This window comes from Amblyomma americanum, chromosome 9 (assembly GCF_052857255.1).
Source record: "Amblyomma americanum isolate KBUSLIRL-KWMA chromosome 9, ASM5285725v1, whole genome shotgun sequence".
In the NCBI taxonomy this organism is placed as follows: domain Eukaryota; kingdom Metazoa; phylum Arthropoda; class Arachnida; order Ixodida; family Ixodidae; genus Amblyomma; species Amblyomma americanum.
Genome location: NC_135505.1, coordinates 136,830,066 through 136,844,998, shown reverse-complemented (window position 1 = coordinate 136,844,998; position 14,933 = coordinate 136,830,066). Strand labels below are relative to the sequence as shown.

The following is a 14,933-nucleotide window of genomic DNA, read 5'->3' as shown; positions in this document are numbered from 1 at the left end:
GGACTCTGAAGACTTGACGAAAGGTGCACGCCGTCACCGCTACAATTTGCCGCAGTTTATAGGCTTGCCCAGTAACCTCTATCTCCGTAGTGACGAATGTGATGTTGGATAAATGAAGTAATTAAGCTCAGTCACCGTTATCGTAGTAATAAAAAAAACTTATGCGATACCCAGCGACAGTAACCATACCAATAACCCGCCATAAACGCGTCCAGGTATTCCCGTTAACTGGACGTGCCAGATGTTCATGCTGAGCACTAAAGAAAATTCCAGCGAAACGCAGAGAACATACTTGTCTGAACCCTGTCCTCAAATTCTTTGAGTATGGTCAGCTGCACGATGCTTAACTCATTGCTTTCAAGTACAATAACGCGTAGGAGATACGCCATCATGATCCAAGAATGGGCCCTGGATATTAGTTATTGGCAGTAATTATGCGAAAACTTGGGCTGATGCGCTCCGCCACGAATTATCCAAACGAAGTATAAATAAAAAAAGCGTGTTTAAAGGAAAGTAGTTTAGCTGAAATTAATGTAGTTCACCTGCTGCTACGCAGAAGTTGTCGTTTTTACAGTATGTGGCATGTTTTATTTCTCCTACAAGTGGCAGTCGTAAAGTACCCGGAATAATATTTTACTTGCAAAATGTGAATAAGAAAAAAAGTACTTCTCTCTATGCATAGACCGCAGTACATATAACGGAAATTGTTTCAGCTCTGCAGCATTAGCTGGATTCGGTAATAAAAAAATTTCCTGGTTGACCAATGCAGACACTGTGCACTGATGCTTGGCCTCATCCTCTGCACTTAAGTGTGACAGCCAATGCTGCACGTCAGATTTTAAACTTATTATGAAGTTCGCGTCTCCATACTGTTCCTTCAGTCGACAATGAATATCAGTCGTTTGTTCACCCTTACTTGTAAAAAAAGAAAAAAAAACATTCCAAAAGGCCGCGGCCATCTTCTGCTTGTGAGGGTGACGTCATCTTACACGTCACGCTGATGCACCGCGGCTCGCTGCATGCCCAATTTACCGGCAGAGAATAACATGCAGAGAGTATAACTTTGTACAACATCCCAAACAACACGGAACATCGGCCCCATGCTGGAAATGTATTGGCAAAGACCGGTCCTACAAGTGACCAGCATTTGCCAATATATTCCCAATGTTGGCCCGATTCCCTGGGTTGCTTCTGATGATCACGATTTTTAATTGAGGATTTTTATTAGGTGCATTGGTCTTCTGATTATAAGTACCGCTGATTTTTCAACACTGCAGAAAAACATGGATTATTAAAATAGTTCGCAAATCATGCACTTAATAAAGAACCGTGAGTAGTAAAACATTCATATACTTTCGAGCTTTACCACTGAGTTGCTACCAGATTGTTCGATATGAAAACCTGATTGCAGGCGACACTTTTCTCAAGTAAACGAACCGAGCGCCAAAGCATCAACATGTGTGTACATTGGCACATGGTTCATACCGTTTTATTTGCACTGAAGGAACTTGTGACAACGACAAAGGAACCCGTGATGCTATTCGCGATAAGTGAAAGGCATCACAATGAAAGCATGCCTTCGAAAAACCACTACCAGCCCTCGCACGCACTTGACACGCCCCGCTCTGTCATCTTATTTTTTTTTCGCGATCGCATCGGCTTCCGCAGTCAGTAGGAAGTGAATAACCGGGTCAGTTCCTGGAAGATGACCCCCCCCCCCCCCCCCTTCCCCTCCCATTCATCCATTAGCTCCTCAAGGCACGACTTTGAGCCATATGTCCTTTCTTTCTTCGCCTGCATGCCCGTCAAGATAGGCGTGACCGCTATTTTGATGGCCGATAGGGAAGCCGCTCTTATGCGTAGCACCCCTTTGAGCAAACGTCGACAAGTACACAGGTTATAACTACGCAGTGTCCGCTTCTCCTCGAATAAAAGAACAGAAGAACCGGACACAAAACGGGAAGGGGGTGAGGGGGGTTGGAGCGAGAAAGATTCCCGCTTTTGTCACGACGGACAACACCGCGCACGATATACGATTCGAGCCGCTTGACCTTGGCGAGTGACCTCTTCCTGGGGCGCCGTCTCTTAAAGGGTCACACCTGGACCGAACGCGCGCCAGTGGTCCCCTGGCCACCGAGCGGAGAAGAACCGTTGCTCGATCGCGTTCGAGGCCCCTTCTGGCGTCTTTTTCAAACGCCCCATCTGTCAGTTGTGACTTGAGTCGCGTAAGAACAACCGGTTGGTATAAGTCTTGCTGGCCTTGCGTCGCAAACTTGTGCCTGGAACAACCGCCAGAGGTCGGGATGATCGGAGATACTCTCGAGCCCATTAGGTGATTCCGATGTCGTCTGTGAGTGCGCAGCCATGCCGGGAAAGGTGAGTGACCTTTTAAGAAGGACGTCACTGCATGACAGCGCAGCGACCGATGCGGAGAAAATTGATGGCGGTAACGTTAAGGCACACATAGAGCAGCATAGACAGCCAGGCTGAAATTGGGTGAAGGAAACTGACATGGGCAGGGCGCATTGAGCACGAGTGATATGATAGCTGGTTAGCAAGTGAAAAGGAGCTGACGATGGTAGAGAGTCAGACAGAGTGACGAACTCCTGAAAATTTCCGGAATAGAGCAAGACCTACTAAACTATACACACCTGCGCGTATGGCAGGGTCCTATGGAGCAGCGTGCACCAGTTTTCGTTACCTTTCTGGCCGTTGAGAGCGCTCGATTGACCTGTTCGTCTGCTGTGATCATCATCACCGTCTGCTATTTCATGCGTGCTGTTCCAGCGCATTTACTTTGTGTTTCTCTGCTCTCTCAATATCAGCAATGAAAACAGCCATAATGAATTTTGGACAGCGAAGAATGCGTCTCCCATTCTGTAACCTTTCATTTCGTCGGCACCATCCCACCTAGCATAGATAAATTGATGATGGTGATCCCGTGGACAAATGATAAAAGTGTCTTATTTGAAATAAAATATTGAAGGAGGCCATTTTCCAAAAAGGTATATATTAGCGCCACATCACCGGTAGTGTTTCTATCCTAGCGGCAAAAGGCATGAACTAGGACGTGCGTGTAGATGGTCTTGACTGTGCTGCTGATGATGATCGTGGTGGTACTGTGGGCGTCGCTGAGACTTTGCAACTTGCAAACCGTTCTCAAAGAAAGCATATGCTTGAGTCTATTAGCGGTGATTTTGCTATCTTTGCCACAGCATTGCTCAAAGCATTCGTTTGTGAAATCGTATCTTCGTTTATTTTGTCCACTTCCAGGTAGACAGGTCCAAGCGCTGGTGTGAGGCCACGGCGCTATCAAGGAAGGGAACTGCGAGGAGGTACGAAAGGCCTTTAGGTTTGCATAAAGCCACCATTTGTGTTAACTGCAACACATAAAGTGCGAAGATTATGGCCGTATCAAGTGTAGACGTCAGATGGGGCTCAGTTTGATTCCGCGGCAAGGTCCGATTCACGGACTCATTCATGCTTTGCTGCGTTCTCTCTTGTCGGAAATCGTTGAGCACCCTGCGACTGAAAGAGGATAAAGAATTGTAATTGCAGCCATTATCCGGAGAAACAGAAACCTTCCTGCTAATGAGCCTTTTAAAATGGAATTTGTTGCTCCTGCTTTCAATATAAAGCTAGTTCGAGCTGAATCCACGCAAAAAATAAAGCTTGTTAGACTCGAAGTTTGCTTGTTTTCCGTTTTCTTTCTTGAATCTAAAAATTGATTTAATTAATGAGCCTGAAAATATTTTTTGGCATGTATCATTTATTTTTCTGAATGTGCTAGTAGCTTACAGGTACGCTGGTTTATTAATAATAATAATTGGTTTTTGGGGAAAGGAAATGGCGTAGTATCTGTCTCATATATCGTTGGACACATGAACCGCGCCGTAAGGGAAGGGATAAAGGAGGGAGTGAAAGGAGAAAGGAAGAAGAGGTGCCGTAGTGGAGGGCTCCGGAATAATTTCGACCACCTGGGGATCTTTAACGTGCACTGACATCGCACAGCACACGGGCGCCTTGGCGTTTTCCTCCATAAAAACGCAGCCGCCGCGGTCGGGTTCGAACGCGGGAACTCCGGATCAGTAGTACGCTGGTTTGCAAAAAATAGAAAAAAAAAACGTCAGGAATACAATGTGTTGCAAAATAGCTTCGTGGTGTGCAGTCAGTGGACAGATATCTATAATAAACGTATACATACACAGTTGATAGCTGGTGTTGGAAAATATTATAGCTGTGTAGCGGTCTTGTCAGACTCACGCAGAAGTTTAGCAAAAAATTGAGCACTAAAAACAAGCGCACATATCGCGCGGCAGAAACGAAACCGAAACTGAAACTGCGCCGCGTGTCTTTTTTTTTTTTTTGTCAGAGCGTCGTCTGCTGCCGCATCTCGCGAGGCCCCGTCGCCGGCGAGACGAGACGAGAGGAGCACCATGAGAGATGTCAAGATGGCCGAACTGAAGGTGGAGGCGCCGCTGGCTCGGACCGAAGAGTGGTCCGACTTCAGCGACTTCCAGAGCTCCGAGGATGTGGAGAACTCGAACGCGTCGACAAAGTCGACGCCGACCACGGACAGCAGCGCGAGCAGCGGCGGCGGCGGCGGGGTGGCGGCCAACGACAACTCCTTCGCGGACTGCAACTTCAGCGAGACCTTCTCTAACTCGCTGGAGGACTTGGTGAACACCTTCGACGACAAGATCACAAAGTGCTTCTGCGACTACGATGAGAACGTGGAGAAGCTCGCACCCGTCCAGATCCGAACGCAGGAGGAGATTCTGAACGAGTGTCAGTGAGTAGGCGCCGGCATTTCGCTTCTCTAAACTTTTTATTTTTCTCGGGAGCGGAGGATGTCGCATCCGTGGGAGAACTCCCACTACCTCCTGAACGGATGCTGCCGTCCGATCAGCTGTTGTTGGCGCCTCGGCACCTGCGCATCACGCAACGGTAATTCGTTGCATTCAAAACTATTAATCGGGTCGTCTTGGTAAACAATCTTCGGTTTGGTAGTACGTCTCCTAGGGCTGCTTGACTGCGGTGACTACTCTAAAGGATATTGTAAAACGGTCTTAAACTTACGTTGATCAGTGGTGAAATTTTTTTGGAGTGAGCGCGCATAATTAGCTCGCTTCTCGAGCGTTTTCGTGGGGTGTTTTACACGGTTATTGGCCGACCTTTCCAGCTCGCAATCTTACCGATTGTATCGCTGTTTGCATCACCGCACTACCGAGGTATTGGAAGCTGCCTAGGCAAAAGGCTGAAAAAAAAAAAAAAACTGCTCTAAAGCTACCTGTGTTGCCTGTCTGTCCGTCATGCTTGAGCGTTGGAGCTAGGTGTGCATTATTTGCAAAACTGCTTATCTCTCAAGTCCCGTTTACACAGATAACCATTCATGCTCCGCTTGTAGCATTGTGCGCTATCTAGCAAGAAAGAAGACACACCCTCGGTGCTCGGATTCATTGCCGCGTATCAGCTGTGCCGTTTCTTTTAATCTAATCAGCACAGTTGCCTGTTTCTTCATTGCTTTTTTTTCTTTTCCCAACCCGAGTGAGCGCGATGCGGGCTGCCCGCTGCATCCTGCTTATGCTTCCTCGACGTCAGCTGTTTCACAGGGTCACGACACCGCCTGCAATTTCGACTGTTTCTTTATTTTATCCCTTCGTGCTTTCTTTCCCTCTCGTTATTTATTTACCTTTTGTTTTGATGTCTCACTTAGCGGTGAGGCCTCAGGAGGGGCTGTCGTGCAGAGAAGGGGTTGGGAAGGGAGTGAGACCGTGTCTCACGCTTCCAAGTCGTGCCTCTGCTATCGAACGGACCCGGCTGTTCGACCCGCTCCTGGTAGCACTGTTTCTGGTGTTTCCATTTCCATCTATCCACGCCGTCGTCATTATCAGTTTTGGGGACAGTTCAAGCACGAGCGGCAAAAAGTGGGCAGACATAAAAAAAACTTTCGCTGGTTAATTGTGTCGCTTTTTTGGGAAAGGCTCCAGCGCTACGAAGGAGTTGCGTTTCGTATTTCTTCTGCTTCAGTTATTTGTGTTCGCGTTTGAATTGACCCGTTCGTATTTGGATTGACCCCGATAGGCCGCGACGTGCTTTCGAAAGGGCAAAAAAAAAAGGGGGGGGGGGGGGGGTTGGTGTAGGGTGTCAGCGTCGTCGGGTAGTGCGGGGGTATGTGCCGTTTTGTAAATCTAGGGCACGCACGCTCTCAAGCAGGATGGGGTCGCGTTCGCATACTGGGATCCCGGGTGTCGCTTAATATAGCACCGGCCCACCACGGCGTTTTTCCCAGCGGGTATATTATTTTATTTCCTCATTGAATCGGGTTACTGTCACCCCCCCCCCCCCCCCCTTTCCCCCGTCCCATCCCTGCTTATCGCATCGGTGCTTCGGCGCTTGTGGTATGGCACGCAGGCCGAGGGAGTTACGGCGACCTTGTAAACTTTTCATTTTTCCTTCCTCATCGGCGTTTTAGAATTGGAAAGAAGGTCTCCCGGCGAGGCTGCAGTGTTTGCCTTGGGGGAAGGCTCTAAAGCTGGGACTTTCTGGGAAGATAGCATCATTAGAGGTCTCTCTTAATCCGGCCTTTGATTCTCACCTGCCGATATCTAGCTTGCGGTATTAAACAGGGTGTTTTATCCTATTTGATGCCAATATGCCTTTTTTTTTTGTAGGGAAGCTATTATAGCAACAGAAGAATGGCTTTTGATGAGTTATCAGAACGAATGAATATCTCATTCCAGCTTATTTTGTTAGTGGAAATTAAATAACTGAAATCTTTTAGTGAATATTTGAGTTCGTCTATTCTGTTTAACTTGCATTGAGTGGCCATGTTAAACACATTGCTAAAAACAGCGATAAAAGATATAGAATTGTTGACATGGTGTCGAATTCCAAACTTTGTTTGAAACAGCCCAACATTTATACATCTACTGGGACTTAATTTCACTGCTTTTGTTGTAGAAGCAGAACAGCATATGGTAGCAGGGGGTGGCACATATACAACTAAGTTCAGGGGATAGAGCTGTAGATTAGGTGTGCACTGTGGGTGCCTAAATGCCAACACGTTTAAAATAAAGAGTCACTTGTTTGATCAGCAGCATGTTTATTTTGGCAATTAATTGACAGCTTTGATCAGCAGCATGTTTATTGTGGCAATTAATTGACAGCTCACTCAAAATTCCACACTTTGGTACCTTGGTATCATGTGGTGAGCTTGTTTCAGTGAACTGTACAGTTTGGAGCAGGAACTGCTGGTTGTTACTTCCTCGGGGATGCTTACTATAATGTTCAATTTTTTAAATCCACAAGGTAGAAAAAATAACCTTATTTCAAAGCTGTTGAGTATAAATGTTGCCTTAGCAATTTCCTTCAAAGCACAACGCTTGTATTTTGAAGGCCCGTAACTATTCTTTTGTGCATTAGTGAAATTTTGAGTAAAGTTGCTGAGAGCTGGCAGGTAAGAGACATTGCATGGCCTGTTGCTATCAGCATATCTTTTATCAGTATCAACGTGGGAGTCTGTTTTTCCACCTGTGGCTGTTAGTGACTGCTCTTAATAGGAGTGAATGTCGTGTGATCTTGCGAGTAAAGTAGTGGGTTTGAAAAAGGAAATCAGAGCCTAGATGCTTATTATTCAATGCAACAATGCACTGCAGGTGCCACTGTGCTGGCAGGTTTTCATTATCTCAAGGCGTTTGGTGGCTGTCATTTCCTGCCCTTTGTGCCGTCTCGTATTGTAGCCATCAGTCAACCTGTCACTTTGTTTGGAGTTCAGGCCGAAGGAGCCATGCTCTTTCACACAAGCTTCACCTCGCCTCCTATTGAGATTTTCCGCTGGGTTACGACGTCTCAGTTGTGACATCCAGCGGCCTCCGACAATGGATGAAAAGCAGTAGTGTTTGCGGTTGTATGTCGTAAGCCAGCCTCACTGTACAGCTATTTTCTTACCATTTTTTTAATGGACGTGGGAGTCGGGGTGGTGATAAGTGTAACTTGAATGTCGCAGTTAAGGTCGCTGTGTAGAATGTGTGTGTTAGGTCCAAGAATGGAGATTCTCTTGAAGTTTCTTAGACATTCCGTGCGTCATTTCATAAGTTTGAGAATTGGTTAGAAGGTAGCATGTGTTCTGCAAATAATTTTTTTTCCTGCTTGGTTGGAAAGATGCTTGTTCAAACTGTTTGGGAAAAGCAACTTTAATTCCATTTCAGTGTCTTTCAGGATCAGGATACTTGGGTGCGGAATAACTGGAATGATTGGGTGGAGGTCGAGTTTGAGTCCTTACATCGCTGTAGTGAATTCTGCCGCAAGCACAGGCTCATGCATATGAAAATCTAAGAGTGAGGTTTCAGGGCTTTATTACTGTAATAAGCAGAGTAAAAAATTCAGATTTAGAATCTTGCTAACGAAGACACTGTGCTGTCCTTTCGGATGATGTGGGCTCCAGCCTTAACAGGATTCACTGCGTGTCAGTTGAAATCAAGCACAGCGTTGTAAGCGAATATCCGTGCTCTCATGCCTCTGTTTCTTTTAGCAGATCTTTGGTTTTGTGCATGTAGTGTACTCAGCTATGTGTGTGCACAAAACTTTGAGGCAGTTGATAACACGAAAGCTAGTGGTGAGCTGAGACTTTCCAAAAGCAGCTTCTTGTATCTTGTATATTTCCATGTTACCACGTATAGCAGTAGCATATGTTTTGATCTGTTAGTGGCACATAATTATGGTGTGAAGTAGAGATTACTTGTTCTATTTGCCTAGATCTTTTAAGCACAGGTCGGAAGCACTGACACTTAATGCTTCTGTTTGAGTGTGTGTGGAGGTGCTTATTTATGCAAGTCCTCTCAGTGCCTTTAGAAACATATTAGATTGCTATGTTTCTGGAGCTGTGATAGTTTTCTTGTGTGTAGGTGTTCAGTTAATGTGAGATGTATGCTCTTTAAATTTGCTTGCGTGTGGCTGCAAGGTTAGGACTCATCTTTGTAACCATAACCAGGTGCCGATATCCTGGCCAATTGCTAGAGTTGGTACACTGCACAAACACGAAGGCATTAAGGTCTTATTTTTTGTTGGTTTGGGCTGACAGTTCAGATGGCAGTTCCGCCATTACAATGCATGCCAGCCTTTCCGTTTTACTACACATTGGTTGTTTCAGCTGTTTCTTCCAAGCAGCACATGTGAATGGGCCAATATTGGAGATTGATGGTTTCATTCTGGGCCACACATTGGTTGTTTCAGCTGTTTCTTCCAAGCAGCACATGTAATTGGCCCAATATTGGAGATGGAAGGTGTCACTCTAGGCCTTTGCTGGACCGGTTTTTGCCAATATGTTTCCAATATTGGGCTGTACTTGTGACTGGCATTTTAACCAGCGTTTGTTCTCTACGTGTATATCTCCTTCATTAACATTTCTTGGTTCCTTGAAAACAGACTTGGAATGCCCTTTTTAATTTGTTCTCTTGTTTTAAACACGGCATCCGTGATATACAGAACTTGCATTAGCACATTCGGGTTTATTGTTCAAAGCCTCTAATTTTGTGTTTGTTTCTGTTAGTTGAAAGTTTTCTATTTGTCTGTCTTCCTGTGAGTGTTTAAAGCTGCTTGCATTTCTGTGTGACCAGATGTATTTTTTGTTCCGCTCGAATCTGCGGCCCGAGGCACGATATGACAGTTTGTTGCATCTTTATGGACCAATGTCTGTGTGTGCCTTGCATTTGCTTGTGTTGGCAGTTAACCACATGAAAAATGTGCATGAGTGCCTGCTCATCACGAGAGTCTCCCTGTTATGCCCTGTAGATAGTTAAGTAACTACAGTGGATGACCATTTTATTTTAGTAGCTGTTCGTTTCCATTTTCATCACCTCTTTATTGCCTGTTTCTGCTTTTGTGTTTTGTCTGCTTTGAAAATCTTGTGCTAGAAATAAAGACCCAGGTGTTTTCTGGCTATTTGCTGTTGTGGTTGCCCCTTTCTAGCATGCTCCTCTGTGCTTGCATGAAATTGTTTCCTTTTTTCTTTACTAACTGAAAGATTTGCATGCAATTTAGCTGAAAACCATTGCAGGCTATGCGACATCTACACACATTTGGTTATCACATGCAGTGTCCCATCTGCGAATAGTATTGTTGCAGATGTTCGCTGTTGACGTATAACCAGTGGCTCGGACTCTTTTTTTCTGAAATTTTCTTTTTAGTCCCAATGCAATTTTTGTTGATACAGTGCAAGAAGCCTGGCCGTTGCTATCTTCAGAGAAGCCAGAGGCGGTTGCAAAACGCTCATGAAGCAGAAATCTTCAGGAAAAGACTTCTTCTCGGTATACAGCCGACTGTGGACAGTTCGAACTTGAAGGGAACACAAAATTTTTTTGTATTATGCAGGGTTAGAATTAAGGAAATCATTTTTAAATGTACTTGATTTTGACTGCATGACAGCTCAGCTTTAATTCGAACGAACCCAAAGTTCGAATGCAGGTAGTTCAAATTTAACGAGAGTCCGCTGTACTTTCATTTAGGACCACTAAACCAAGCTCAGTTGAATTCACGATGCGGACGATTTGAACAACTTGAAGGGAACGCAAAGTTTGTTCGTATTGTGCAGATTTACAATTAAGGAAATCCTCTTCAAATGCACTTGATATTGACTGCATGACAGCTTTACTTCGAATGAACCTGAACTTCGAATGGAGCTTGTTCGAATTTAACGAGAGTCCGCTGTACTTTAATTTAGGACCATTAAACCGAGCTCAGTTGAATTCACGAAAGTGTCTTCTGGAGAATCGGGGACGTGGTCTATATCAGCAGTGAGTGCCATCTTGGACGTCCGCCCGTCCGAGAAGGGGGTAGTCTTGTATCGCTTAATTCTTTCGTCGCGCCATCGCGTCTGGAGAGTCGGGGACGGGTATGCAGCCTGTATATCAGCAACGGGTATGGGAGCCATCTTGGATACGCGGCCACCCGGGAAAGGGGTAGTCTTGTGTCGCCTAATTCTTTCATCGCGGGTGTCCCTTCCCTGCTCGCTCGTCGCCTCCGTGATGCCGCTCTTGAATCCTCGTTTCGCCCCGGCTTGTTAGGTCTGTTCGTTGCGCCTTTTGTGCGCGTGCGACCTTGGCGTGTCGTGGGCGCGCGCAATGGAGCGCGTGGAGCGGCAGACGACACGGCGCGGCCGCATCGTCTGCGTACTACGTCCTTCCGGGGCCGTGCAGACGACTCGGGCACCCTGCCAAGAGAAGCGTGTTGTCTGCTTAACGGGACCAGCAGCAGACGAAAGTCTCTTGTATTTTGCTTGGCGAAGCGTCTACCACCCGCTCTCTTTTTTTTATCTTTGTTTTAGCTTCGGGACAGTTGTACTTGGTGGCTAAGAGGGAGGCGAAGACTTATGAGACGTGTGCTTGGGGCAAAAGGCTTCAAAGTGTGCTCGCAGAAGAAGAAAGAAAAAAATTAGCTTAAGCTTGTCGGCTTGGCCACTTCGCTTCCTGGAATTCCTTGGCTGTGGCTTCTTGTCGCCCTTCTGCATGCTTTTTCCGCATTTTGCGCTTTCTGCTGCCATTTTTCAGGATTTATGTGCGGAAGCAAACTTCCGGTTTTCCGCCCTTTTTTTTTTCTTTTTCACATCTCTTCACTGGCGAAATCTAGGGCACAGTTGCAGTTGGCAACACTGACCGCGGTCCACGGCGTCTTGTTTCTAGCCACCTTAGTCTTGTATTGCTCCGCTGGATTTTTAAAGTTTCACTGTACCAAAAAAAAAAAAAACCTGGTGTATAAAATTTCTTTAGCTTATAATTTCGTCTCGTGGTTAGCTTGTTGTTTAGCTAACAAGAAAAGCTTTTACAACGGTCTACTTTTTTTTTTTTCACGGAGAAATCCTGTTCGGCGGTCCTGAATGTGGGTTGAGGTTATCGTCGTATGCGTTGTGAAAAAAGTTATGCCTGTACGCGTTAACTCTTTGATTGTACCATTTGCAGAACTTTTTTTTGGCCTCTTTCTGCTGCATTAGTCTTGCGCATTCGGCTCTGGCGTCACCGATCATGGATGAACTGGCGTTTGTACAGTTCGCATAATTGTCCGAAGATGGTGCGACGATCGGTACGTGCCAAAAATTTAGGGCCAACCGGTGTGTCGTTTCTTGAAACACGGAGCAAGCCGTGCTGGAGATACCCTCCTCCTCACACAAAATTTGACACCCAGGACGCTATCTCCTGGCGTCAGATCCAAACGAACACTTCTCCTAATCTCCACAAACTTCACCTCATGCACCCATCACTATTCCCTGACACATACCCATGGTGCCAGGCCCGCTCAACATTTCGTGGAGATGCGGGGCGAAACCGAACCACTTACAGACGCAGTACACGTCATTTGAGCGGTGGGAGGCGGTGCTGACCAGCGATCGTATCGAGGACCAAAGAGCCTTCATAAAACAGGTCCGTCTGACAGCTCAAGCCAGTAGAGCCCTGGAATGAGGACCTCACCCACAAGACTCAAGAAACATTCCTCTTGATTTTAATCATTAAAGTTTACATACCTACCTGAGCCGAGCTGGCTCCCATCCGCCCCCCCCCCCCCACACACACACACACACACACAACTCGGACAAAGACAGGCTGATAGGGTACAGGGATATAGTTCGGCACTGTAGACTAAACCGGAAGCTGTACCCTGAAGCTGACCGCAAGCTCAGCAAAAAGGAGGAAGCAGTTTGGAGGTGGTTACAGACGGACTCATACCTGAATCCGCGCATATAAAGCAAATGGTACCACGATACGACGGCAGATGCAAACTTTGCAAGGGACAGGCAAACATGATCCTCATGATATGGACATGCACACACTTGGAAAACAGCTGAGGGATCATTAGGAATGAAAGGACTATAGACACCCAATTTTATTGCGTGTTTTCGTTTTTCAAATGATGCTTTAGACATTAGAATATACATGGATCACCGCGTGGTTTTCGCATACAACCGGTAAATAATATATAATTGAATTTTTTTCATGCTGTTTCGGTTTCATCAACCGAACGATGGCTGTGACGTGTAGTTGTTTAGGTTACGTGACACATAAAAAAATTGCGGTATAATGCTTATACATAGTTTTAACTGACTGCGGCACTTAAACCAGCCTGCTTCAATAGCTAGATTTACAACAAACGACCTATCAGCAGTTATATTGCAGTTTTTTTTTGTGCCTCACGTGACCTAAACGTCAACTACACGTCACAGCCATCGTTCGGTTTGATGAACAGCGTCAAGAAGAAATTCAATTATAAATAATTTAGCGGTCGTAGGCGAATTCCGCGTGGTGCTTCGTGTATACCAATGTCTAGCCCATCGTATCGAAAGAAAACACGCTAGCGAAAATGTGGTGTCTGTAGTCCTTGAAGAAACATGGGAGGCTCTGGTGCTCAGCTCGGACCCAGATGAGCAGAAGTCATCATTCAAACCCAGGCTGCTGCCAGATCCCGAGGGCAGAATCCTAGCGTTGGAGGTAAAACCTCCTAGAATTTGGTTGAAAATATAAAGCTCTCTCTCTTTGTATTGCGCAACTGATACGATTGAAGAGCCGTGCCAGGCGCGTACATGAGATGCCAAAAGTCGCATCCTTAAGAGACAATGGGGGGGGGGGGGGGGGTGTAGTAGTCGAGAATGCCCTTCTCATTTGGAATGCAACGCACACTGCTCGTGCCTTCCGGCGAAAAAAGAAAGGAAGCCAATTAACCGTTTGACCCGGTGGCCGACGAAGCGTGGGATACGCACCAGGTTCCCTTTTGTTCGCTGTAAGGCTTTCCGGTGGCGTTAATGCGGTCTCACTTCCTTCGCCGTAGAGAGGGTAAAAAAGAAAGGGTCGCGCAATTATATTCGCGCCGCGGCTAACGAGAAAGCGCGCGGAAAACTGGAATTTATGTGGGTGCCTCTAAAAGAAAACGTTGCTGGGGATCGCCAGCTTTGCTTGTATAGCACGAACGGTAGTTGAAGATGATTGGCTTCATTCATTGTGCTGCCCTTGCTGCATCGTATATCTTTCAAAGCTCGCTGGTACTGCTGTCATATTCCGCCATTCCCTTGACATTGTGCGTTCAGTCGGAATTGTATACTGTACGTAGTTGTGTGCAGTTTTTACGGCATTCCTTCCGGTCGGCATACTCAACGCCTCAAGAGTACAATTAGCCCTGGAGTACCCTCTTGTGCACTTACTGCTGCAAGAATAAATTGAAGGAACATTTTATTTGGTTTAGGTTTATGGGGGTTTAACGTCCCAAAGCGGCTCAGGCTACGAGGGACGCCGTAGTGAAGGGGCTCCGGAAATTTCGACCACCTGGTGTTCTTTAACGTGCCACTGACATCGACATTAGACGGGCCTCTAGAATTTCGCCTCCATCGAAATTCAACCGCCGCGGCCGGGATCGAACCCGCCAGCAGCCGAGTGCCATAACCACTTGCTCGTATGCGTACACCAAATGCGCCTTTTGGCGTTTGAACGAAACGAATTTTTCAGCTTCTGTGAATGGTCTGCTACGCAAGGACTCGGGGGGGGGGGGGGGGGGGGGGGAATTGTCGCGTGCGCAGACGTCATTCAACGTTCCTGTACGGAGCGCAGACGATTGGCAGGAGGCAGGCACGACTCGGTACTGGCTCTTGAACACGATCGTCAGCCTGCGATACTGACGTCACCTGTGACTGCCTACGGAGAAAGAGCTTCCCCAGACAAAGGAGCAGGCGACGGCGTCGTATTTCCTGCAACCAAAGAACCACGGATTCGTTTCCGCGAAAGGCAGAAAAAAAAGTAAACGAAGCGGTGAAGAATTCGAGCATGGGAGATGAATCGTACGGTATGTGAGAAACGCTTCCAGGAACCAAGCGGCGCGGACGCGTTGGAAAATATAAAAAAGAGGAAAAATCCTGCTGGCAGCTGGAAGCGGCTCAGCATCCGCATGGGCAGTGACGT

General features: G+C 46.5%; 1 protein-coding gene across 6 annotated transcripts in view; it reads left to right on the top strand.

Annotated features, from left to right (window-relative positions):
• Unc-76 (fasciculation and elongation protein Unc-76) overlaps positions 1-14,933 on the top strand; it is a 48,653-nt gene that overhangs the window by 3,532 nt on the left and 30,188 nt on the right. For all 6 annotated transcript variants that reach the window (XR_013308555.1, XR_013308554.1, XR_013308553.1 and 3 more), the window contains exons 2-3: positions 3,274-3,335; positions 4,373-4,792. Coding sequence is in view for 2 of the 6 variants with exons in the window: in XM_077637584.1 (XP_077493710.1) it covers positions 4,437-4,792 (356 nt within the window). In the remaining 4 variants the exon portion in view is untranslated. The remainder of the gene's footprint in view (positions 1-3,273; positions 3,336-4,372; positions 4,793-14,933) is intronic.